The sequence below is a fragment of the Hemitrygon akajei genome, chromosome 20, assembly GCF_048418815.1.
Source record: "Hemitrygon akajei chromosome 20, sHemAka1.3, whole genome shotgun sequence".
In the NCBI taxonomy this organism is placed as follows: domain Eukaryota; kingdom Metazoa; phylum Chordata; class Chondrichthyes; order Myliobatiformes; family Dasyatidae; genus Hemitrygon; species Hemitrygon akajei.
In genome coordinates, this window is record NC_133143.1 from 58,235,204 (window position 1) to 58,261,481 (window position 26,278).

General features: G+C 44.0%; 1 protein-coding gene and 1 long non-coding RNA gene across 2 annotated transcripts in view; one reads left to right on the forward strand and one right to left on the reverse strand.

Moving 5' to 3' along the window:
• The first annotated feature begins 15,381 nt into the window (after positions 1-15,381).
• The window catches only part of srd5a1 (steroid-5-alpha-reductase, alpha polypeptide 1 (3-oxo-5 alpha-steroid delta 4-dehydrogenase alpha 1)), a 45,358-nt gene continuing 34,461 nt past the window's right edge, over positions 15,382-26,278 (forward strand). Inside the window, exons 1-2 of the mRNA XM_073024372.1 lie at positions 15,382-15,875; positions 22,069-22,235. Of these exons, the coding sequence (XP_072880473.1) occupies positions 15,562-15,875; positions 22,069-22,235 (481 nt within the window). The 5' untranslated portion in view covers positions 15,382-15,561. The remainder of the gene's footprint in view (positions 15,876-22,068; positions 22,236-26,278) is intronic.
• The window catches only part of LOC140713819 (uncharacterized), a 106,569-nt gene continuing 105,393 nt past the window's right edge, over positions 25,103-26,278 (reverse strand). Inside the window, exon 3 of the long non-coding RNA XR_012095737.1 lies at positions 25,103-25,464. This is a non-coding gene — a long non-coding RNA (uncharacterized lncRNA). The remainder of the gene's footprint in view (positions 25,465-26,278) is intronic.

Genomic DNA, 26,278 nt, shown 5'->3' on the forward strand with positions numbered 1-26,278 from the left:
AGGAGTATAGGAAACTGATACAGGACTTTGTGATATGGTGCAACTCAAACTACCTGCGTCTCAATATCACCAAGACCAAGGAGATGGTGGTGGACTTTAGGAGATCTAGGCCTCATATGGAGCCAGTGATCATTAATGGAGAATGTGTGGAGCAGGTTAAGACCTACAAGTATCTGGGAGTACAGTTAGACGAGAAGCTAGACTGGACTGCCAACACAGATGCCTTGTGCAGGAAGGCACAGAGTCGACTGTACTTCCTTAGAAGGTTGGCGTCATTCAATGTCTGTAGTGAGATGCTGAAGATGTTCTATAGGTCAGTTGTGGAGAGCGCCCTCTTCTTTGTGGTGGCGTGTTGGGGAGGCAGCATTAAGAAGAGGGACACCTCACGTCTTAATAAGCTGGTAAGGAAGGCGGGCTCTGTCGTGGGCAAAGTACTGGAGAGTATAACATCGGTAGCTGAGCGAAGGGCGCTGAGTAGGCTACGGTCAATTATGGAAAACCCTGAACATCCCCTACATAGCACCATCCAGAGACAGAGAAGCAGTTTCAGTGACAGGTTGCTATCTATGCAATGCTCCTCAGACAGGATGAAGAGGTCAATACTCCCCAATGCCATTAGGCTTTACAATTCAACCGCCAGGAGTAAGATATGTTAAAGTGCCGGGGTTGATTGTATTTAATGTATTTAAGTGAACTACTTAAGAACTTTTTTAAAGCTATTATTAATGCTTTTTGAGAGAGTGATTTAGATGCATATCATATTTTTACTGAGTTAAGTATTGTATGTAATTAGTTTTGTATGTATTGTATGTAAGTATTGTATGTAATTAGTTTTGCTACAACAAGTGTATGGGACATTGGAAAAAATGTTGAATTTCCCCATGGGGATGAATAAAGTATCTATCTATCTATCAATATTCATGACATCAGGTTGGAAGCTATCTAGACAGAATCTTGGCACAAGAGGAGGCCATGGACCAACATGCCTCATCTTCTGAGTTTCTTCTCATACTACAAATGCATCACCACTGGAATCAGTCATTTGATTTTTTTTTGCTGTTATTCTCCAATGGTTACCTTTCAGGGACCAAGACTAGAGACTTAAGAAAAAACACACCAATGTCCTAAATAATTGTATGAAGGCACCAATATCCAATGTAATTTCATGAAGACATCTCACAACCTTGCACAATAATATACCCTCTGAATTAGGAGCTACTCCTACATGTTGTCTTTCAATGCCTTCTGTTCAAGTTCCCCTCAGTCGTTTCAAACATGAACATTACCCAGTCAGTCCACTTTTTTGTTTATTCAGTCTCCTGGTTCCCTGGTGTAATGCCCTTTTCCATCTCAAAATGTCTTCAGTTCTGCACTTCTGTGAGAACTCTGTGTACATCCAGTTCTGCACACTTGATTCCTTACAACGGTGAAGAAAGACTTTCTGCCCATCAAAATCAATGATAGCTGTCAGAGCATTCTCAGCATTCTTCCCCTTCCCACTAATTTTACCTATTTTCTACCATATGCTCATCAACTTTCCTTTGATTCTTTTGCTGTACACTATGGACATATTACCAGTAGTCAAATAATCTGTGAGCATGACTTTCAAATATGGGAGGAAAGCAAAGAATCTGGATAAAACTCAATGGTCGTGGGGAGAACATCCATCTGGCTGGAACTGTGTGACAGCTGCACTAATGCCACACCACTGTGTTGCCCTAATTTTCTCTGCTAGACCTCTGGTAATCATATCTTTGATTTCCCTTCCCAGACCTCTTTGCTTCTTTGCTACAACACACTGCTTAAAACCTACCTACTTGATCAACCTTTTTTAACATGTGTTATTACATAACTGCATGCAATATAGTCCTCATGACTAATCCCTTTCTCTGCCAAATTTTTACTACTGGTGCATACATTCCAACAAAGTCATAGTGGGAGAACAGATCAAAGTCTAAGGGACTGACAGTTATAGCTAAGGAGGCAGAGGTATGATTAGTGATGATTGTTGAAGAGGAGGAGCAGGGTTGGAAATGCAGATTGTTTTGTGAAAAAACAGCTGCCTTGTGTTAAATAAGAATGTATTCATATGAATCACAAGTACATTTATAGTGACACTGAGAATATTAGGGATGAGTTACATGATTAAGTGATGCAATTATCAACTTCCTGAGTCTGCAGAAGTACATTTACATGTGAAAATGAAGAAGATACCGTGTAGTTGCCCAGTCTTCATAAGCTTCATTTTTATTTATATTTTTACTTACAGATACAGTACCTTTCACAGTCCCTTCTGACCCAATGAGCCCACGTTGGCTAATTACATCCATGTGACCAATTAACCTGCTAACCCATGCACCTTTCCTCCAGAAGGACCACAACCTTGTCATTGGGTTTGGAGGCTTGCATGCCTCAATGATCTGGAGAGCTACATTGGCTGGAGTCAGGGGTTTATGCTTTGACTCTTGGTAGGGTCAGCCATGCTGAACAGGTCAAAGGGTAGAGGACAGGCTAAGAGTGGTCTACCCTTCCTCCAGGTTCAGGGGCTCAGCTCAGGGCTAACAACTCTGACTGGTCAAATAAAATTACTACGGAAACAGCAGTGAAGGATCCTTCTACATCTGAGTGTGATGGTATTCCTGAGTCTGCACCTGGAACTTGCGTAACTGACAAGAGTAAAAACTGAGAGGAAACTACTGACATGATGAAGGAAGCCCTGAACACTGCCAGAGATGGAGGACCTTCATTGCTGCCCTAAATACCAGTGGCGTAATTGGCAGTAACCGTGCATCTCTGGAATGCGGGAGGAAATCGGAACAACCAGAGAAATCCTGCACGGTCACAGGGTGAACATACAAACTCCTTACACACAGTGGCAGAATTGAACCTGGGTCATTGCTGCAACAATAGAGTTACATTAACCACTATGCCATCAGCAGTATTGTTTCATTTAATTGGGTGTTTAAATAGTAAAAGGATAATCAAAGGAGAATTGGGGCTGATTAATGACAAAACTGAAAATTTGTTCACAGATGATAAAGTCAACAGTTAGGTCCTAAATGATTTTATGCATCTGTCTTCACCAAGGAAGAGAAAAGAGATTCTACCTTAGGCCAAAAACTTATCAATCACCCCTCGTAAACCAGGGGTTCCCAATCTTTTTTAATGCCATGGACCAATAAGGGGTCTGTGGACCCAGGTTGGGAACCCTGTTTTAAATAATAGCAAAGAAGAAGATAACTGAGATACGCGATACATTAAAAATTAGATTAAAGATAAAAAAGATTAGCTTTATTTGTCACAGATACATTGAAACAACACAGTCTGAGGATTGTGCTGTGGTTAGCCTACATGTGTTGCTATGCTTCTGACAGCAACGTAGCACGCCCACAATTTACTGACCCTGATCTGTAGATCCTTGGGCTGTGGGAGGAAACAGGAGAATTTAGGAAGAAAGCTACATGATCACAGGGCCAACAAACAACCTCTTTACAGCCAGTGGCAGAAATTGAATCCCGATCATACAGCTGGTGCTGTGAAGCATTAAGCCAATTGATATGCTACTGTGATGCCCCTATTGACAAGAACATTTGTAATATGGAGGTATTAGAAAACTTAACTTAGTCCACCGGGACTGGATTAGATTCTGAGGCAAGGTCAGGAGGATATCGCTGGGAGCCCAACTGCAACTTTTCAGAATCAGATTCAGCTTTATTATTATTGGCGTGTGATGTGAAGTTTGTTGTTTTGCGGCAGCAGTGCAGTGCATAAAGCCTCAAACCTCTTTACTGTTCGAATGTTCACTGTTCTTTGGATACAGAGTCAGATATCACGGAACCTTTCGGCCCAAATGATCCATACTGACCACAGCATCCTCCCTACTCACCCCAGTTGCCTGCATTTGGCTCCTAACTATCCAATATTGTATTTTCTGATGTCATTTGGAATTGAGGGCCTGAACACCTTCGGGTGCCAGAGGTTCTGCAGAAAGATGAAATGTAGATAGTTTGGGAGGCCTCAATTGTTCATCTTAAACAACTTAGAGTCATAGAGTAATAAGGCACAGAAACAGATCCTTCAGCCTAACTGGTCCCTGCTAACCACAACTTCTTCCCTGTTAGTCCCTGTTGCCCACTTTTGGCCCACAACCCTCCAAGGCCAAGCCCATCCCCTCCATGTACAGGGCTTATAAAAATTATTCATTCCCCTCCCCCAGAAGTTGTCATGTTTTATTGTTTTACAACATAGAGTCACATTGGATTTAATTTGGCTTTTTTTAAATGCTGATCAATAGAAAAGTGAAAATAGATCTCTACAAAGTGATCTAAATTAATTACAAATATAAAACACAAATTAATTTTCACCTTTTCTCCTTGGAGTGAGGGAGGATGAGAGGTGACCTGATAGAGGTGTATAAGATGATGAGAGGCATTGATCGTGTGGATAGTCAGAGGCTTTTTCCCAGGGCTGAAATGGTTGCCACAAGAGGACACAGTTTTAAGGTGCTGGGGAGTAGGTACAGAGGAGATGTCAGGGGTAAGTGTTTTACTCAGAGAGTGGTGAGTGTGTGGAATGGGCTTCCGGCAATGGTGATGGAGGCGGATATGATAGGGTCTTTTAAGAGACTTTTAGATAGGTACATGGAGCTTAGTAAAATAGAGGGCTATAGGTAAGCCTAGTAATTTCTGAGGTAGGGACATGTTCGGCACAACTTGGTGGACCGAAGGGCCTGTATTGTGCTAAGGTTTTTCTATGTTTCTATAATTGATTGCACAAGGATTCACCCCCTTCAAGTCAGTATTTAGAAGATGCACCTTTGGCAGCAATTACAGCCTTGAGTCTGTGTGGATAGGTCTCTTATCAGCTTTGCACATCTGGAGACTGCAGTTTTTCCACATTACTGTTTACAAACCGGTCATGCTCTGTAAGATTGCATGGTGATTGTGAGTGAACAGCTCATTTCAAGTCCAGCCATAAATTCTCAATTGGATTCTAGTCTGGACTCTGACTTCACCAGTCCAGGACATTAACTTTGTTGTTTTTAAGCCATTTATGCTTGGGGCCATTGTCTCACTGGAAACCCAAATCTTCTCCCAAGTTGCAGCTTTCTTGCAGATTGCATCAGGTTTCCCTCCAGGATTTACCTGCATTTTGCTGCATTCAAGACATACACTGGTGATATTAAACCTAATTCTGACTCTGATTCCTCTCGCAGCTCATTCCAGGTACTCTCTTCCCTCTGTGTAAAGAAGGTAGATCTCAGAAAATTAAACATTTTTCCTGTCATAATTGTGACTGCGCATATTTCTCTTCCCTGACACCCTTGAATGTCCGGTATATTGCTGATGTCTTCCTCAGTGAAGACTGATGCAAAATACTCATTCAGTTCCTCCGCCATCTCCTTATCTCCCATTACAACTTCTCCAGCATCATTTTCTATTGGTCCTATATCTACTCTCACCTGTCTTTTGCTCTTTATATACTTGAAAAAGCTTTTAGTATCCTCTTTGATATTATTTGCTAGCTTCCTTTCATAGTTCATCTTTTCCCTCTTAATGACCTTCTTATTTTCCTTTTGTAAGCTTTTAAAAACTTCCCAATCCTCTGTCTTCCCACTATTTTTTGCTTCCTTGTATGCTCTCTGCTTTGCTTTTACTTTGGCTTTGACTTCTCTTGTCAGCCACGGTTGCATCCTTTTTCCATTTGAAAATTTCTTCTTCTTTGGAATATATCTGTCTTGCTCCTTCCTCACTTCTCGCATAAACTCCAGCCACATCTGCTCTGCTGTCCTTCCCGCTAGTGTCCCTTTCCAGTCAACCTTGGCCAGTTCCTTTCTCATGCCACTGTAATTTCCTTTACTCCACTGAAACATCAGCACATCGGATTAAGGCTTCTCTTTCTCAAAATTCACAGTGAACTCAATCATGTTGTGATCACAGCCTCCTAAGGGTTCCTTCACTTCCATCTCTCTAATCACCTCTGGTTTATTACACAATACTGTTACGAATGAGGAGCAACTCTGATGGGCAGAAGGGTACAGAATCACCAATGCCCGCCCCCCCCCCCTTTTTTGAGAATCGCAAACTCGCTATTATTTCAGGTCTGATACCCAGGGAATGAGAGAGATACACAGCATGTCAGTAATGAGAGAGAGACGCAGGATAACAGAAAAGGCAGTTGTTATTGACAACGCAGGAATACACAAGGTGGAATGTCTCCTATTGACAAAGAGAGAGATTACTGCTATTGTCTCTTGAAGGAGGAATTGTGTATTGAGTACTGTACTATTCATTGAAACCCCTCAGGGGACAGCCAGAGTGGTCTGATTGAGGGATTGCATCATCCCAACCTGATTGACACCTGAGACCCCGTGAGTGAGGATAAAAGTAGGGTCTGGGGAACACCCCTCAGACGCACCAGGAGAGACGCTACGAGACTGGTGGGGGCTTTTGTGTGTGTCCACCCTTGCCTGGGTGACGAGTCCTCCACGGAATGGTCTAGCTAAAGGATGGATACGGATCAAGATCGAAAAAGGAAAGTCGGCAAGTTTTTCTCTCTCTCTCTCCAACAATTGCAACACAGTGATCAACAACGACTGCAGCCTGTATGAACTGAACTGAACTTTATATTTCCATCGGACAATTCATTATCCCTTAGACAACAATAGAGCGTATTTCTTATTGATTATTATTATACCCGCACTTTGAGGTTTAGTATTGATGACATATATTATCTGTATATTTGCATTGATATTACTTTTGTGTATTTTTACTAATAAATACTGTTAAAAATAGTATCATCAGACTTCAATGGCTACTCCTATCTTTGCTGGTAAGACACCCAGTTACAGGGTTCATAACAATACCCAATCCAGTACAGCCGATCCCCTAGTGGGCTCAACAACAAGCTGTTCTGAAAAGCCATCTTGTAGACATTCTACAAATTCTATCTCTTGAGATCCAGTGCCGACCTGATTTTCCCAATCCACTCGCATGTTAAAATCCCCCACAATTATCATAACACTGCCCTTCTGGCAAGCCTTTTCTATTTCCTGTTGTAATTTGTAGTCCACATCACTACAGCTGTTTGCAGGCTTGTAGATAACTGCCATCAGGGTCCTTTTACCCCTGCGATTTCTTCGCTCAACCCATAAAGATTCTGTACCTTCCGATCCTATGTCAACTCTTTCTAATGATTCAATATAATTTCTTACCATTAAAGCCACGCCACCCCCTCTACCTACCTGCCTATCCTTCCGATACACCGTGTATCCTTGGATGTTCAGCTTCCAGAGACATGCATCCTTTAGCCACGTCTCAGTGATGGCCACAATATCATACCTGCCAATCTATAACTCTACAACAAGATCATCCACCTTATTCCTTATGCTGCGTGCGTTTAAAGTATAACAGCTTAAATCCAGTCTTTGGTACTTTTTGCATTGATTGCACTGCAAATCATCCCAATGGCTGCAAATTTGCTCCATCACCTGCTTGTCCTTCCTGACATCCATACTGCTCACTACCTTAGATCTATTTCTGTTTTCCCTCTCCTCTGCTCCATCATTCAGGTTCCCATCTCCCTGCCAAATTAGTTTAAACCCTCCCTAACAGCTCTATTGAACCTTCCCGCCAGGATATTGGTCCCCCTAGGATTCAAGTGTAACCCATCCTTTTTGTACAGGTCACACCCGCCCCAAAAGAGGTCCCAATGATCCAGAAACTTGAATCCCTGCCCCCTGCTCCAATCCCTCAGCCACCATTTATCCTCCACCTCATTTCATTCCTACTCTCACTGTCGTGTGGTACAGGTAGTAATCCCGAGATTACTACCTTTCCGGTCCTTTTACTCAACTGCCTTCCTAACTCCCTGTATTCTCCTTTCAGGACCTCTTCCCTTTTCCTACCTATGTCATTGGTACCTATATGTACCACAACCTCTGGTTCCTCACCCTCCTACTTCAGGATATCTTGGATGCGATCAAGAACATCCCGGACCCTGGCACCAGGGAGGCAAACTACCATCCGGGTCTCCTGACTGCATCCACAGAATCACCTATCTGACTCCCTAACTATCGAGTCCCCTATTACTACTGCCTTCCTCTTCCTTTCCCTACCCTTCTGAGCTACAGGGCCAGACTCTGTGCCGGAGGCATGGCCGCTGTTGCTTCCGCCAGGTAGGCTGTCCCCCCCCCCCCCCAACAGTACTCAAACAGGAGTACTTATTGTCAAGGGGTACAGCCACTGGGGTACTCTCTAGTACCTAACTCTTCCCCACCTGTCTGCATCCCATGGCCCCGGTGTGACCACCTGCCTGTAACTCCTCTCTGTCAACTCCTCACTCTCCCTGACCAGACGAAGGTCATCAAGCTGCAGCTCCAGTTCCCTAACACGGTCCCTCAGGAGCTGCAGCTCAGCGCACCTGGTGCAGATGTGGACAACCGGGAGGCCAGGAGACTCCAGGACCTCCCACATCTGACACCGAGAACAGCAAGCTGCCCTCATGCTCATACTTCCCCTTTCCTCAAATAACAGGAAAAACTGAAACCTAAACATATCTTGCCTCGCCCGTTGAGCCAAAGACCTTAAGCCTACACTCTGCTCCCGGCTCACTCCACTGCCCTCTGTTTAAGACCGTGCCCTTTTTAAATCTTCCCCGCTTCACTGCCCGACGTCACATGCCTGCGCAGTCCCGCCTCCCTTAACTCCGAAGAGAATAAGAAAAAATCAAAATCCCGCCGCACTCCCATTCTGATCCTCCGACTTCCTTCTCCAAAGGGAGACACTTCAGTGTAATAGATAATAGTGAATTCTTGGCAATACCCACAAAATGCTGGAGGAACTCAGCAAGTCAGGCAGCATCTATGGAGATAAACAGTTGATGTTTTGGGTGAAGACTTTTTTTCTTCGGGACTGAAAAGGAAGGGGGAAGACACCAGAATAAAATGTTAGGGGGAGAGGAAGGAGGATAGCTAGTAAGTGATTGATGAAACTAGGTGGGTTGGATAGATAAAGGCTAGAGAGAAGGACAAGTTCCCAGAAAGCATACATGGCTATGGTTGCGAGTCTGGGTGAATACATGGTCGAAGAGTTGGAGGGCAGCAGAGATCACAGAGGGGAAGCAGTGAGAACTCTTGACGCTGTAACACAGTAGAGCTAATGGGATCACAGAGGGGAAGCAGTGAGAACTCTTGGTTCTGTAACATAGTAGGGCTAATGGGTCACGTTGCAGCGAGATAAAGGGAGACTCTTCAGTGTAGTCGACAATATAGATAATAGTGAATTCTTGGCAACACCGACAAAGTGCTAGAGGAACTCAGCAAGTCAGGCAGCATCTATGGAAATAAACAGTTGATGTTTCAGACAGAGATCTTTCTTCAGGACTGAGAAGGAAGGGGGAACATACCAGAATAAAAAGGTGGGGGGAAGGGGAAGAAGATAGCTGGTAAGTGATTGGCAAAGCTAGATGGGTTGGAAAGATAAAGGGCTGGAGAATCAGAATCAGGTTTATGATTACCAGCATGAGATGTGAAATTTGTTAACTTAGCAGCAGCAGTTCAATGCAATACATAATCTAGCAGAGAAAAAATAATAATAAAATAAAACATAATAATAAATAAACAAGTAAATCAGTTACGTACATTGAATTGATTTTTTAAAATGTGCAAAAATGGAAATACTGTACTGTATATTAAAAAAAGTGAGGTAGTGTCCAAAGCTTCAATGTCCATTTAGGAATTGGATGGCAGACGGGAAGAAGCTGTTCCTGAATCGCTGAGTGTGTGCCTTCAGGCTTCTGTACCTCCTACCTGATGGGAACAGTGAGAAAAGGGCATGTCCTGGGTGCTGGAGGTCCTTAATAATGTACGCTGCTTTCTGAGACACCGCTCCCTAAAGATGTCCTGGGTACTTTGTAGGCCAGTACCCAAGATGGAGCTGACTAGGTGTACAACCTTCTGCAGCTTCTTTTGGTCCTGTGCAGTAACCCCTCCATACCAGAGAGTGACGCAGCCTGTCAGAATGCTCACCATGGTATAACTATAGAAGTTTTTGAGTGTATTTGTTGACATGCCAAATCTCCTCTAACTCCATCTCTGGCAGTGATCAGAAATTCTCTTATTGTATCAGTAGTTTCCTCTTAGTTTTCACTATTGTCAGTCATGCAAGTCCTGAGTGGAGACTCAGGAATGCTATCACACTCAGATGTAGAAGGATTCTTCATTGGTGTTTTCATAACAATTTTGTTTTACCGGTCAGGGTTGTTGGCCCTGAGCTGAGCCCCTGAACCTGGAGGACCGGTGGACCACTCCTAGTCTGGCTTCTACCTTTTGACCTGTTTGGCATGGGTGACCCTGCCAAGAGCCAAAGCCTGAAACCCTGACTCCAGCCAACATAGTTCTCCGGGTCACTGAGGCACGCAAGCCTCCAAACCCAATGACAAGGTTGTGGTCCTCTTGGGGGAGTAGAGAATATAGAGAACAGTGAATTCTTGGCTCTGTGGCACAGTAGAGTCAATGGATCATATTGCAGAGAGATAAATGGGGACTCTTCAGGGTTGATACCAAACAGTGAAAGTCTATAACATGCTCAAAGCAGCCCAAGCCAGAAACTGTAGAGTAAGGTGAAATATGGTAAACTCATGCCTGCATGCCAGCTTAACATGAACTCCTTTAACTCCAGGACGGAATCTTGGCATTGTACATATAAAATAAAAGTTGAACTCTGACGCTACAAAAGGTTTGCTTATTCTATGCAAACATAACACTTGCAGAATAGAGTACGGGGGGGGGGGGGGGGGGAGTAGGTAAACAGTACAGGAAGAAATGAAAACTTTGGATCAGCGAGTGCTTGTTCCAGGACAAATGTTGATGTCACTTTGTACTAAAGAGATAGCTTGTTCTGAAAATAAACATTGTCATCATTGTGTATCCTTTCCATCTACATCCGGAAGGGGGAAGGGGCCACATGCTCCTGTCTGCATCAATGCTGAGGTTGAGGCCTTTGAGATCGTCAGATCCCTAGGAGTGAAAATCACCAGCAGCCCATCCTCATCTGACCATGTTGACGTTATAGCCAAGATATCAGCCTAAGGAGGTAAAGGAATTTGGATCTTCACCAATTCCTCGAGAGGTAAAGGAATTTGGATCTTCACCAATTCCTCGAGAGGTAAAGGAATTTGGATCTTCACCAATTCCTCAGGAGATAAAGGAATTTGGATCTTCACCAGTTGCTGTTGATACACTATATAATTGCATCCTATCCAGATGTATCATGACTTGTTATGGCAGTTTTTCTGCCCATGACCACAAGAAACTGCAGTCAGTTATGGACACAGCTTGGCACACCAAATCCCCTCAATCTACTCTTTTTCCACATCTTGCTGCCTTTGTAAAGCTGCCAGCCTAATCAAGGACTCCACCCAACCCAAGCATCTTGGTTTCTTTGCACCCCCCCTCCTGATCAGGCAGAAGATAGAAAAGCCTGAAAGCATATACCACCAGGCTTAAGGACAGCTTCTATCCTGTTATTGCATGACTATTGAAAGGTTCCCGAGTTTGTTAAAGTCCACCAGAAGTATGCCTTTAAACTTATTGTCAATGTACTATCTCAATGCACTGTTGAAATGAATATAAATAAGTGATACTTGTGACCTTCCTCCCCTCCCCTAGCCTTCTTACCCTGACTTCTTATCTTTTTCTCTAGACATGATGGAAGGTCTCAGCCTGAAACATCAACTGTTTACTCTTTTCCATAGACACTGCCTGGCCTGCTGAGTTCTTCCAGCATTTTGTATGTGTTGCTTGGATTTCCAGCACCCGCAGATTTTCTCATGTTTATAAATACATGGCGTGCCACTTTTTGCACTTTGGACATTAACTACACTTAGTGGCTACTTCATAAGGTACACTGTACACCTGCCTGTTAGTGCAATGACCAGCTAATCATGTGGCAGCAACTCAATGGATGAAAACATGCAGACATGGTCAAAGGGTTCAGTTGTTGTTCAGGCTAAACATCTGACTGGGGATGTAATGTGATCTAAATGTGTTTGCCCATGATTGTTGGTGCCAAATGGGGTAGTTTGAGTATCTTAGAAACTGCTGATCTCCTAGGATTTTCATGCTCAACAGTCTCTGGAGTTTACAGAGAACAGTGCAAAAAAACCTAAAAATGTTCTGGGGAACAAAACGCCTTGTTAATTAGAGATGTCAGAAGAGAATGGCCAGACTGGTTCAAGCTGACAGGAAGGTTATAGTAACTGCGTTACAACAGTGGTGTGCAGAAGGGAGTCGCTGAATGCACAACACATCAAACCGTGAAGTAAATGAGCTACAGCAGCAGGAGACCACAAACATTACAGTCAGCCCTCCTTATCCGTGAATTCCGCATGCGCGAATTCAACCAATCGCGAATCGCGAAAACCCGGAAGTGCTCTTCCAGCATTTGTTGTTCGAGCATGTATAGACTTTTTTCCTTGTCATTATTCCTTAAACAATGCAGTGTAACAACTATTTTACATAGCATTTATATTGTATTAGGCATTATAAGTAATCTAGAGATGATTTAAAGTATATGGGAGGATGTGCGTGGGTTATCATGGATCGGGATAAAAAAAATCGGAAGTTCTCTTACTCAGTTAAGTCGGAACAGGTACATCCGGTATTATTTAGCGTCAGTTAGTCAAACGTTTGTCTTAGTATATAGTATATATTTTACCTTTCTATGCACATAAAACACTTAAGAACGTATGTTTCAGCGCCGGGCTCGGGAACTTCTTCCCAAGTTCGATCCAGTGACAGACCGCTATCGTGTGTGCTCTCCACCATGCCGGGTTGATGTGGAGGATCAAAAACCCAAAACCCCCAAACCCAATAATTAAACCACTGCGTTGCTTAGTAATAATTGTAGCTTTCATCGCGGCACAGCCTTTCTCACTTTATCCATTAAAATTGTTCCGATCGTTGACCAACTGTAGCCTAACACTTTTCCAATGACAGATGGCATTTCACCTCTTTCCGATCGCTTTATTATTTCCACTTTATTTTCAATTGCGATCGTGATTATTTTCGTGAACGGAAACACTGCGGATTCAGATCTCTGCCGCTGGGTCCTAAGATCCACCGCGTTGAGACAGGTTGAATAAGGGACTTGAGCAACCGTGAAATTTGGCATCTGCGAGGGGTCCCGGAACCAATCCCTCGCGGATAAAGAGGGCTGACTGTATTTTACTGCTTACTTCACTTTTTCTACATCTTTTTATTTTAAATGTGTTCTTGAAACTGTTTGAACCTGCAAATTACAGTTTGGAGATCAATAGAGTGACCTGGTGCCCTGTTGCCCCCGAAGACGAATCACAGAGTTGTACACTGCTTACATACTGTAACACCCTGGGAAATGTTTCACTGCTAACGTAATGGTCTTTATGTAGAAGCAGTGTTTGGGTTATGGCGAGGGATAACGGGTGTTTTGGAAAGTGAGCTGGGTCCTTTGGTCGGCGGGAGATGAAAAGAGAGATGCTGAAGAGATCCGGTCGTAGGATACGACCCAGTAGGAAGATCGTGATTTGATGGAGCCAGGAGGCGAGATACAGCTCGAGGTGTTCGATTCTAATATCATCTGTGAGGAGGCTGCACGTCCTCCCTTCTAATGCGTGGATTTTCTCCAGACGTTCTGGTTTCCTCCCACAGTCCAAAGATGTACCAGCTGGGTTAATTGGCCATTGTAAATTGTCCTGTGATTAGGTTAGGATTACACGAGGAAATCTGCAGATGCTGGAAATTCAAGCAACACACACAAAATGCCAGTGGAACGTTTTGGGCTGAGACCATTCGTCAAGACGAAGTTGACAGCGCTTCTCCCTTGTTACGAACCCCGTAACTGGGTCACTTACCAGCAAAGATAGAGAGGTCCGTTGAAGTCTGATGGTACTATTTTAAAAAGTTTTTATTTATAAAGGGGCACAAAAGTAAGGTTAATACAAACATTCAGATAATATACGTCATCAATACTCAATCTATAGCGCGGGTATAGTAATAATCATCAATAAGAAGTAGCTCTATCGTTTGTCTAGGGGTAAAAATATTGTCCGATGGAAATATAAAAGTCTCTCAAGTTCATGCAGGCTTTAGCCTTTGGGGACCGCTGGGTTTTCACTTGTTGGAGAGAGAGAGAGATTTGTGATAAGAGAAACTTGCCCTGGTCTTTTGATGAGGCCGATCCGACGTGTCGGGGGAGTTGGTTCCCCGTTGTTAGTTACAGAAACTCATTTCTGTGGTATCAGCCACCAGCTCCCAGGCCTGGGAACCGAACACTCGTGGCTTCCTTCAAATGGCTGCCCGATATATGGGATCGCTAGCGTCTCTTCTGGTGTGTCTGAGGGGCCGTCTCTACAGCCCCTCTTTTTATCTGGACTCACGGGGTCTCAGATGTCAATCAGGTTGGGATGATGCAATCTTTCCCCGTAGCCCAGCCCACGTTGCCCTGAGAGCTGGCACGTAGTATAGGATTGCAATCCACAAAGGTGTCTCCAAGAAACAATGGTCATATCCGTTGCTTTGTCTTGCTGAGGGGCCAGGACACATTCCAAAACCTTGAGGATTCTCTCTCATTTCCTGGCTCCAAGACCCTATAGATACTGCCTGGCCTGCTGCGTTCCACCAGCATTTCGTGTGTGTTGCTTAGGTTAGGATTAATCGGGGGTTGTGTGGCAGCATAGCTCCAAGGGCCAGTTCAGCACTAATTGGTTGGATATCGTCAGGAAGAAAAAGTAACTGACCTGGTAGCAAAGGGCAGGACAGAGACCGTGTGTAATTGATAAACCCAGGTAGTTAGCAACATTTATCTGCCTGCAAAGCTTAATTACAGGATTACCCAACACAGTGGCCACTGAATGTCAAAGAAAACAAGGAAAGAGAGTCTTGTAACAACTGAGCGCAGCCAGGCGAAATTTGTGGAAACAATCAGCAGTTTAATAACACATACAAAATGCTGGTGGAACGCAGCAGGTCAGACAGCGTCTATAGGGAGATGCACTGTCGACGTTTCCGGCCGAGACCCTTCGTCAGGACAGTGGAGGTCAGTAGTTTGGTAATCAATGTTTTCATTTCAGATTTGCAGCGTTTGGGTTTTGAAGTATATCCGCCAATTGTCCGTCTGAGCGTGAAACAATACTTTACATAAGTATTGAAACATTTCAAACTACCGTCCAATAACAGTCTACTTGCTACTCAGCATACTTCTGGGAAGAAAACAGCCCTGCCTGTCGCCAATGGCAGCTTCGCTTTCCATCGTCCTGTCGTTTACATGCGGGGGCGGGTCCCACCCGTTTACATGCGGGGGCGGTCCCACGGAACTGCTGAACCAATAGCGCCGCAGTCCTTCCAAACAGCATCGCCCTTGAATGACTTCCTTCTTCCGACGAGCTCTGTCCAGGGATTTTTCCGCTAGCGGCACATTGACAAGCAGCATCAGTGTTTTGCAGTCAAGTTTCAACCTTGCCGGATCACCTGCGAACAACGTCCCTTTTTTTGCCTTCCGTGCAAACAACTAACAATTCTCCATTATGTTCTGGCACACCATGTCTCGGTTCCTTTTATACGTGGACAATGAAAGCGAGTTTCTGATAAGGGTGTTGTCGTGGCTGATGATGCTTGAGGGTGGCTGTCTTTTCTTGCTCAGTTACTTTTACAAAATCCCTTACGGGAGGTACGTCACCGATGACTACAGTTTTCGCGTCAACGTGAAGGTTGCTTGGTTCTTCCAAGAGATCCCATCCCTGGCAATCCCACTGTATTTGGTTTTCAGAGCTAGTAACAGACCTTTGCTACTTCCCAATCAGCTCTTGCTCGGCATGTTCATTTGTCACTACAGCCAGAGGTAAGTCTCTACAATAATTGTGGGCGTCTGTTCGACTCGCTGAAACTATTCACCCCTCACTGCTTCCAATTGAGCGTTAATATGCTGCAAATATTAATCAATCTTCGATAACACGATCTCAGGACTTCTCATAATGCCACTTGTAAGAATGGTTGGCACAACGCTTTAACGCTTTATATCCTGACAGGATATTCCCCAGGACCTTGAGGGAAGTTTGTGTAGAGATAGCAGGAGCTCTGAAGGAGATCTTTCAGATGTCATTAGAGATGGGGATTGTGCCAGAGGATTGGCGTATTGCTCATGTGGTTCCATTGTTTAAAAAGGGTTCTAGAAGTAAGCCTAGCAATTATAGACCTGTCAGTTTGACATCAGTGGTGGGTAAATTAATGGAAAGTATTCTTAGAGATAGTATTTATAATTATCTGGATAGACAGGATCTGATTAGGAGTAGCCAGCATGGATTTGTGCATGGAAGGTCATGTTTGACAAACCTTATTGAATTTTTTGAAGAAGTTACCAGGAATGTTGATGAGGGTAAGGCAGTGGATGTAGTCTATATGGACTTCAGCAAGGCCTTTGACAAAGTTCCACATGGAAGGTTAGTTAAGAAGGTTCAGTCATTAGGTATTAATGCTGGAGTAATAAAATGGATTCAACAGTGGCTAGATGGGAGATGCCAGAGAGTAGTGGTGGATAATTGTTTATCGGGATGGAGGCCGGTGACTAGCGGGGTGCCTCAGGGATCTGTTTTGGGCCCAATGTTGTTTGTAATATACATAAATGATCTGGATGATGGGGTGGTAAATTGGATTAGTAAGTATGCCGATGATACTAAGGTAGGAGATGTTGTGGATAATGAGGTGGGTTTTCAAAGCTTGCAGGGAGATTTATGCCGGTTAGAAGAATGGGCTGAACGTTGGCAGATGGAGTTTAATGCTGAGAAGTGTGAGGTTCTACATTTTGGCAGGAATAATCCAAATAGAACATACAGGGTAAATGGTAGGGCATTGAGGAATGCAGTGGAACAGAGAGATCTAGGAATAACATTGCATAGTTCCCTGAAGGTGGAGTCTCATGTAGATAGGGTGGTGAAGAAGGCTTTTGGAACGCTGGTCTTTATAAATCAGAGCATTGAGTACAGAAGTTGGGATGTAATGTTAAAATTGTACAAGGCATTGGTAAGGCCAAATTTGGAATATTGTGTACAGTTCTGGTCACTGAATTATAGGAAAGATATCAATAAATTAGAGAGAGTGCAGAGACGATTTACTAGGATGTTACCTGGGTTTCAGCACTTAAGTTACAGAGAAAGGTTGAACAAGTTAGGTCTCTATTCATTGGAGCGTAGAAGGTTGAGGGGGGATTTGATTGAAATATTTAAAATTTTGAGAGGGATAGATAGAGTTGACATGAATAGGCTGTTTCCATTGAGAGTAGGGGAGATTCAAACGAGAGGACATGATTTGAGAGTTAGGGGGCTAAAGTTTAAGGGAAACACAAGGGGTATTTCTTTACTCAGAGAGTGATAGCTGTGTGGAATGAGCTTCCTGTAGAAGTAGTAGAGGCCAGTTCAGTTGTGTCATTTAAGGTAAAATTGGATAGGTATATGGACAGGAAAAGAGTGGAGGGTTATGGGCTGAGTTATGGGTAGGTGGGACTAGGTGAGATTAAGAGTTCGGCACGGACTAGGAGGGCCGAAATGGCCTGTTTCCGTGCTGTGATTGTTATATGGTTATAGTACAGCGTTCATTTCGTGCCGCTGCCATTAAGGAGCGTGTGTATCCCCCGTGTAACTTGCGCTTCCTCCCAGTCGAAAAGACCAACCTGTTGGTCGGTTAATTGGTCATGGTAAATTGTCCCGTGCTTAAGGGGCAGTGTGGCTCGAAGGACGGTGTCTCAATAAATAATAAGTGTAGATGCCAGATGGGTGAATATGTTTGTGAAGTAGGTTCTAAGTAATTGTGGAAAAAAAGTGTTTAAAATGCTAATATGAGGAGGCATCATTTTAAGGTGATGTAAGGATTGTATGGGGGGGGGGCGGTTTACACAGAGTTGTGGGTGCCTGCCGGGGTAGTGGTAGAGGCAGATACATTAAGGATGTTTAAGAATCTCTTAGATGGGTACATAGATAATAGAAAAAATGGAGGACAATGTAAGAGGGGAAGAGTTCGAATGACCTTAGAGTTGGTTAGAAAATGAGCATAGCATCATGCTGTAGTGTTCTATGCATTAAGTTTACAACTGTGCCAACCAAGAGATCAGTTATATAAAGACGAAAAGGGAGGTGAGAGTTGATATTGGACCACTAGAACGTGATGCTGGTGAGATAGTAATGCGGAAAACATATTGATATCAACTAACTGATTTGGCTTGCACCGATCAGGGGTTTCAATAGCGTAGTTCAAAGAGTCTATCTTCTTAATTACCTTGTAGGGACCTTGGAATCTCGCCTGCAGGGGATTGGTCACCAAGGGAAATAAAACCAGGACCTTATCACCAACCTGAAACCCTTGTTCTCTCGTGCTCGTTTGTCATACCACTGCTTCATTTTGACTTGGGAGTCTTGTAGATTTTTCTTTGCAAGGTCGCATATCTTGTTAAGCCTCTCGCGGAATTTTAAAACATAGTCAATCACATTGACACGCACTGTCGGGTTAGACCATTTCTCTCTAAGCAAGGTCAGAGGCCCCTTGGGCCTAAGTCCAACACACTGTTTAGGATTAAGGACTGAAAAGCCCCAGTGTCTCTCCAGATTCTCACTGGCACTGGGGGGTTGACCCCTCCTTCGCAGATACCAACCCAGTTGAAAGAAATTTCTCACATCCTTCCTGAACTTGGCTTGACTCCTCCTCCTTTAGCGGCATCTCAGCCGGCTTAATACGGGCAGTCGGGGTTGGTGCCTTTCCCTTTCCTGTCTCTTTCTTTGGAGCTAGACACCTAGATGCTATGTGACCAGCTTTCCCACAATTATAACACGTAAAACTTCCTTCCAGACTGCTTCTCATCCTCCTCACCCTTTCCGCTAGTCCCCAGCTTACTCTCTGACTTAGCTGGAGGGCTCTCTCCACCATACCTACTAACACTCTGGTAGCTCTTACTCGGAGAAAATTTTACCTTGTGAGTTAAAGCGTATTCATATTTTACCTTGTGAGTTAAAGCGTATTCTGATAGGGTCATAATCTTCTTCTCATTCAGGTATGTCCGGATGTTATCCAGAACACAACCTTTAAATTCTTCGTTTAGGATCAACTCCCTCAGGTGGTCAAACTCTTCATCCACCTTTTCTGCAGCGCACCAACGATCAAAGTACACACTCTTCTCATATGCAAACTCTGTAAACGTTGGATTCCACTGCTTCCTTAAGTCTGAACTTCTGTCTATATGCCTCGGGCACCAACTCGTAAGCCCTAAGTGTAGCCTGTTTTACTTCATCATAACTCTTTGCCTCATCTGCAGACAATGCCAAATAAGCTTGCTGAGCCTTCCCCTTAAGTACACTGTGCAGTCGAACAGCCCACTTCCCCTTCGGCCAGTCCTGATTCATAGCGACTTTCTCACAATGTAGGAAATACCTAACGACATCCATTTCCTCAAATGGGGGAACCAATTTAACCTCCTGACTAACCTTGAACCCCCTGACTGGGTTCGGCACTCGACCCCCATCCTGCATTGCCTTTAACTTTGCCAGCTCAAACTGCCTCTCTTTTTTCCCTTTCTTCTCTCTGCTTTTCAGCTTCTTCTCTTTTCTTCCCTACCTCCAGCTTTTTAACTGGTAACTCAAACTCGCGCTGTTGCACTCTTTTCCTCTCCTCAGCCTCGATCCTTAATTTCTCCATCTGGAGTTGAATCTCAACCCTGCTAGGTTTACTTTCAGGAAACAACTCCAACTCCTCTTCTTGAAACGCTTCCGTAGATACATAATACTCGGCTATGGCTCTCTGCATCTCTGCCTTCCTCGTTGAAGTCTTCACCTTCAACAGATTTAACTTTCTTGCAATACTCAGCAGCTCCACCCTCCTGGCATCCTCTAATGCCTCCGAGGTTGGCTCCCTCAAAAATTTCTCGATGTCCATTTCTGCTGTTTTCCTTCCACAAAACCCAAAATCAGAAAAGGGAATTTACCCCAATCAATTCAACAGCCCCCCAATTTGACATTCAAATCTCGGACTGAGGCCCCAAGTTGTCACGTACCCCGTGACCGGGTTACCGAACCAGCAGAAATGGAATACACGTTGGAGTCTGGTATGACTGTAACTAAGTGTTTATTAGTAAACGAAGTAATACAGTACTATAAAATGCAAGGATATAAAAAAGAGGTTAGCAATGATATATACAGAAGTGTGGAGATAGGAATCAAAAACCAAGCTCTTTTAAAGTCTAGGGGTAAATGAATAGTCTTACGATGATGCAGAGTTCAGTTCACGTCGAGGTAGTTGCTGGTGGAGGGAGAGGGGAGAGGAAAAAAAATGAGAATGCCGTTGCCGTCGAACCTTCAGTTGTCTTCCTGTCCTTTTATGGTCACCGACTGTGACCCCGTACCAGGCACAACTGTTCTTCAGTGGTAAGCCTGTCACCCAGGCTAGGGTGGGCACACAAACAAGCCCCCACTGGTCGCACCACACCCTGTGAGCCTCTGATCGATTCTCCCGAATCAATCTTCCAAACCCCCACCTTCATGTGGGTGCACAATGCTCTTTCAGTGTCCCGTGGTGTGTCTGCCTGTGTCTTAGTAGACCTGCTTTTCATCATCACTCGCAGGGCACCGGCCATCCATCAGGCCGTCCATCACCTGGTCCTGCCTTGCTGTCTCAGCAAGAATCCTCACAAGCAGGCAAAGAAAGTGTCCTTGGAGCAAAAGTAAGCTATCAACCATGGAGCCATAACTTTAAATCAATCTCTCTCTCTCTCTCTCTCTCTCACACACACACACACACACACCTACCTACCTACCTGCACTGGGTGCCTCCCCCCTCCTCTCTCTCTCTCTCTCTCATTAGCAGCATAGTTCACGGGGGGGTCAACTCTGGACCCCATCTCAGCTTAGTTTGCTCATCACAGTTTCCCCTGCATGCTCTGGTTTCCTCCCACATTCCAAAGACTTATGGGGCAGTAGGTTCATTGGTCACATGGGTGTAATTGTGCAGCACAGTCTCATTGGACCTGTTACTGTGCTGTTCCCTTTAAAAAAAACTAGGCTTAGAATTTTGTATGAGGATTTTAACAGTTTCTATAATGAAAGGATGTGGTCTGAAACGCACTGCACTGCAGAAGGAAATTCAATGATAGCATTTGCAAGAGTGATAATTATTTAAAAAGAAAAATCTGGCAGAGCTTTAAGGAGATGGTGGGTTAAAATAAACACATGCATTGCTCTGACACTGACCCTAATTGGATGTAGCCATTCAGTGATTCTATTGTCAAAAAATGGTGGAATTTGTTAAAAAGGTAAATTTGTTGGGTATGAAAAAGAACTATACATGGCAGTCATCAAAGTCATAAATAATAAGAGGCCCTCTGTTGGTAGGCCATGGACGTTTCATCCTGGCTATCTACATTGTTGGTGCAGTGATGTCAGTCGGTACACAAGCCAGCACAGTACGATATGGAGAGCAAGCTGTTGCTAATGTAGCAGGCTCCCCCTTGCCACACAGCTGATGAATCCAAAGGAAGGCAGAGACCAATACAGTTTGGCACTAGTGGCATTGCAGGAGTTGCCAGCCAACATTGAACTCAACATAGGACTGCCTTAGGGACTCCAGATCTGGGATTTTCCTCAGGGTTTATTCCTAGTCTTTCCCAGGACTGGGTACAGCCACAAAGCAGCGGAGGCTTGAGATCAGAATTTTCCTTCTCCTAGATGAGCTACTAACCATGGCTGACAAGCCTTATTCTGCTTGGTTTTAAGGCACCAGTAACCAGTCTTTGACCCTTCTCCTGTCAGTAAAGATGGTTCTGCTGGGTTTAGTAGGTAAGCCACATGTGCAGGCCAGGAGTTGGACTTGATTGTCAGAGGCTATTTAAGATGCACACCATTGGGATTATTTAATAAGTAGTGGGAACTTATCCCTACTACCACCCTCAGCTGTAACATCCCGAAGGAACCATAATACACTGGAGAATACAGTAAATAATGACTACTTCCCTGCTATACTTTCTTTTAAGTAAAAGGCAATAATTCTCTTTTTCAATGCAGGTCACTGTTATTCCCCGTTTTAATCAGAGGAGGAAAGTCGACACCCTTGACTACCTTTGCATCGGCTATAGTGTTTTGTATAGTTAATGGATACCTACAGGGTATGAATCTAGTCAAGCATGCTGTTTACACCTCTGACTGGATAACTGATCCACGCTTCCTCACAGGTAATCTTCCTCTGATGTAAACATTTACTTTTGTGCATGTGGGTTTTCTTCTGCGTGTCTGGATTGCAAATTTATTTGTTGCCAGAGATCAACTTGACAGCTAGCGCTTTCTTCCATTAAACTTGGTCTGCAGTAGTTAGGATTGTTGTCCATTTGTGATACTATCAGTGGCCACTTTATTAGGTACCCTTTACTCCTGCTCACTAATGCAAACATCTAATCAGCAAAATATATGGGAGAAACTCAATACATAAAAGCATGCAGACATGGTCAGGAGGTTCAGTTGTTGTTCAGACCAAACATCAGAATAGGGAAGAAATGTGATCTAAGTACCTTTGAACATGGAATGATTGTGGTGTCAGGGTGATCTGAGTATTTTAGAAACCGCTCATCTGCTGGGATTTTCACTTATAACAGTCTCTAGAGTTCACAGAGTAGTGGTCGCCAACCCGTCAATCGCGATCGACTGGTCGATCTTTGCGACCTTCCCAGTAGATCCCAAAAAAAAAGAAAAAGAAATACACAAATACTGTTGAGAGATTGTTTCCGGGTTGCGGGGTTTTAGTTCCGTTCTTTCTGCCCAGTGCGCATGTGTGTAGCTCCCCCGCCACACACTACACAGTGTACTTCAGTGGTCTCCAACCACTGGGCCGCGAGGAAACGATGTGAGTCAGCTGCACCGTTCCTCATTCCCTGTCACGGTGACTGTTGAACTTGAACGCACGTGAGGTCATCAGTCGCCTAAATGCAGCGATACCCTCGCGCCAGGGGTCACTGGTTGGCCTTGGGTAACCGGCCAGCAGGAAGTGCCGTTGCTACTGGCCTGGAGCACGGACAGATGGGCGCTGCCTCTAGACCTGTTTAGCACACCGAATGTTCGTGGGGAACCCGGTGCTAAAATATTCACAGACGACCTAATTCGGGCTCAGGGTTTTGTAAGTAGCAGAGCAGCTACCTCACTGCGATCTACTGAACGTCATCCCTCAAGCCAAACTTTTGTCAGCCAATAGATCCTACAAGGGGGGGGGGGGGGGCGCGGTTGTGCACCCTGTCACACTCCTCGCTTGGTCTGTCGCTGTTTCCAGACGGCGACTGCCGCAGCCCCGGCACGGGGACCTCCAGCCCTTACTTTGTCCTCACACCCCACCTACGACCAGCCGCACTTGGTCAAGGCGCCTGGCGGTGGGTGGGCGGGAGGCTGGAGTTCGGGCCCGGAGGCTGGCTAATGAGGCAATGAAGCCCTCAAAACTGCTTTGGTACCTTGAGTCCAAGCACCCTGCACTTAAAGACAACCCCACTGAGTTTTTTCAGTGGAAAAAAACGTGAGTGAGCGGGACAGAAGCTAAGCGCTGAGAGCCACGTAAACTAAATTGCGGACTAGACTGGACATAAGGAATCTGCTTTGAGTATCGCTGTATTCTGGTTGTGCTTAACAACCCACCCCCCACCCCACCGTCAGCCGGTCTGCAAGAATATTGTCAATGTTAATTGTCAATATTGTCCACAGTGCAAACAAGGATGGTGACCCCTGGTGTAAGTACATTATTTCTACTTCCGGGTTGCGGGGTTTTACTTCCGGTCTTTTCTGCCTGGTGTGCATGCTTGTGACTAACTGATTTAGGGTTGATCTTGCCTTTCACTAAGGCCGAGGTAGGGGATCTTGGACTTAAAAAGGTTGATGACCACTATTACAGAGAATGGTATGGAAAACTAAAAATGTTCTAGTAAGTGACATTTCTGTGGGTGAAAATGCCTTGTTAATTAGGTCAGAGGAGAATGACCATACTGATTCAAGCTGACAGGAAGGCTACAGTATCTCAAATAACCACCAAATTAACAGTGGTGTGCAGGAGAGCATACATGAATGAATAACACATTGAACCTTGAAGTGGATGGGCTACAGCAGTAGAAGACCATGAACATACACTCAGGGGCCACTTTATTAGGTACAGGAAGTAACCAATAAAGTTCCACTTATTGAGTCCCTCAGAATGATGGATTTAATTGGTTAGATGTTGCTACAAAAGGTCTAAGAAGAAAATGTAATTGATCTTGTAACCAAGAGCAGGACAGATGGTTAGTGCAATTGATAAAACTAGTTACTTAACAACATATCACTTAATCAGAATCAGGTTTAATATCACCAGCATATGTTCTGAAATTTGATCTGCAATGACCTACTATTTTGCCCTACATAACTTTAGCAACTCTGTTATGTTAGAATTGGGCCATCCCCAATTTTGCAAAAATGCATGTATTGACTTGAAATTTAAATGGATGGTCTGAGTTTATTTAACTTTACCGTTTTTCCTTGGTTGTGATCTTGGCCTACTGTTTTGAGCAGTAAGGTGAGGAACATCCTAAAGGAATATTTTACTTTGGGCTCCAATTACATTAATGTGGCTTGATGCAGTTTAAGCAATCTTGAGAAGCCAAGGGAAGTGATTGTGGTTTCTCTACTGACTAACCTGCTGGGAAGAGGAGCTGGGGCCAAGAGAAGCCGAGGTATTTGAGTGAATGTTGATATTAATATTTTAAGTGCATGAGAAGTCTTTGGAAATCTAGTTTCCATTTCCCCGTCTGATACCGGATTATTCTTCAGACTGTGTGACAGAGCTCATCCAGGTGCTGATCCCATTCAATAGCCAGTCACAACACTTCAGTGATCATTATTGTAAAAGCCTTTGAAACTTCTGAAGTCTTCAGCTTGGCCCTGGTTAAAGTCAGCCCTACAATACCTTTTTATACAAGACTCTTTCTCATGGCAACCTTTACAGAGTGAATTACGTCATTTTAGAAAATTGTTCAAGTTTATTGTCATTCAACTGTACACATGCATATAGTTAAATGGAACAAAGTTCCTCCAGACCAAGGTGCACACAGTATATACAGTTCAAGCTACATTATCAAAGTATGTATACATTGTACAATATTCAGCCACAAAACAAGAAGCCCAAAAGAACCATTTTAAAAAAAGACCCAACAACACCTGATGTGCAGAGAAAGGAAAAAAAAATCATGCAAACAATAAAAGCAAGCAAATAAAATAAGTATAACTCAAACACAACACATATTACCACAAATAACAACAAATAATAAAATGTGTTTACATCACAAATTCAACAAGTGAACAGCATAACACTACTGGCACTTGGTCTCACAGCCTGGGGGAAGAAGTTGTTTCCCGTCCTAAGAGTCCTTGCCTGATGACAGGATGTCAAAGAGATTCCTAGTTGGATGGAAGAGAAGATTACTCGTTATTCCTTAATTGTTTCTCTTACAATTTTTAATGTTGTTGTTGTTGCCATAATATTGTAACAATTTCCTTCTACTTAATTTACCTTAGATCCCAAAGTAAATTACAGCATCACAGTAGCATTACAAGATCACAGATATACAATATTCGAAGAGAAATAAGAAGAATAAATAAATAAGATAATGTTTCCTTAAACAGTCTAACAGGAGGGGGTCATCACTTCCCTGGCTATAGGTTGATTCATTATAGAGCTTAATGGCTGAGGGTAAGAATGACTTCATATAGCGCTCTTTGGAGCAGCACAGTTGTCTTAATCTATCACTGGAAGTGCTCCTCTGTTCAGCTAAGGTGGCATGCAGAGGGTGAGAAACATTATCCAGAATGCCAGAATTTTCCGTAGGGTCCCTTGTTCTACCACAGTCTCCAGTGTGTCCAGTTTGACTCCTATAACAGAGTCAGCCTTTCTAGTCAGTTTATTGAGCCTGTTGGCACCACCCGTGTTGATGTCATTACCCCAGCACACCAGCACATAGAAGATTTTACTGGTGACAACAGACTGGTAGAATATATGAAGGAGAGGCCTTCATATTCCAAAGGACCTCAGTCTCGTCGGGAAGTAAAGGCAACTCTGGCCCTTCTTGTACACAGCCTCTGTGTTAGTGCTCCTCTCAAGTCTGTCATCCAGGTGCACCCCCAGGTACTTGTAGGTCCTCATCACATCCATGTCCTCACCTTCAATGGTAATAGGGAGAAGTGCAGGCTTAGTTTTCCTAAAGTCCATCACCAT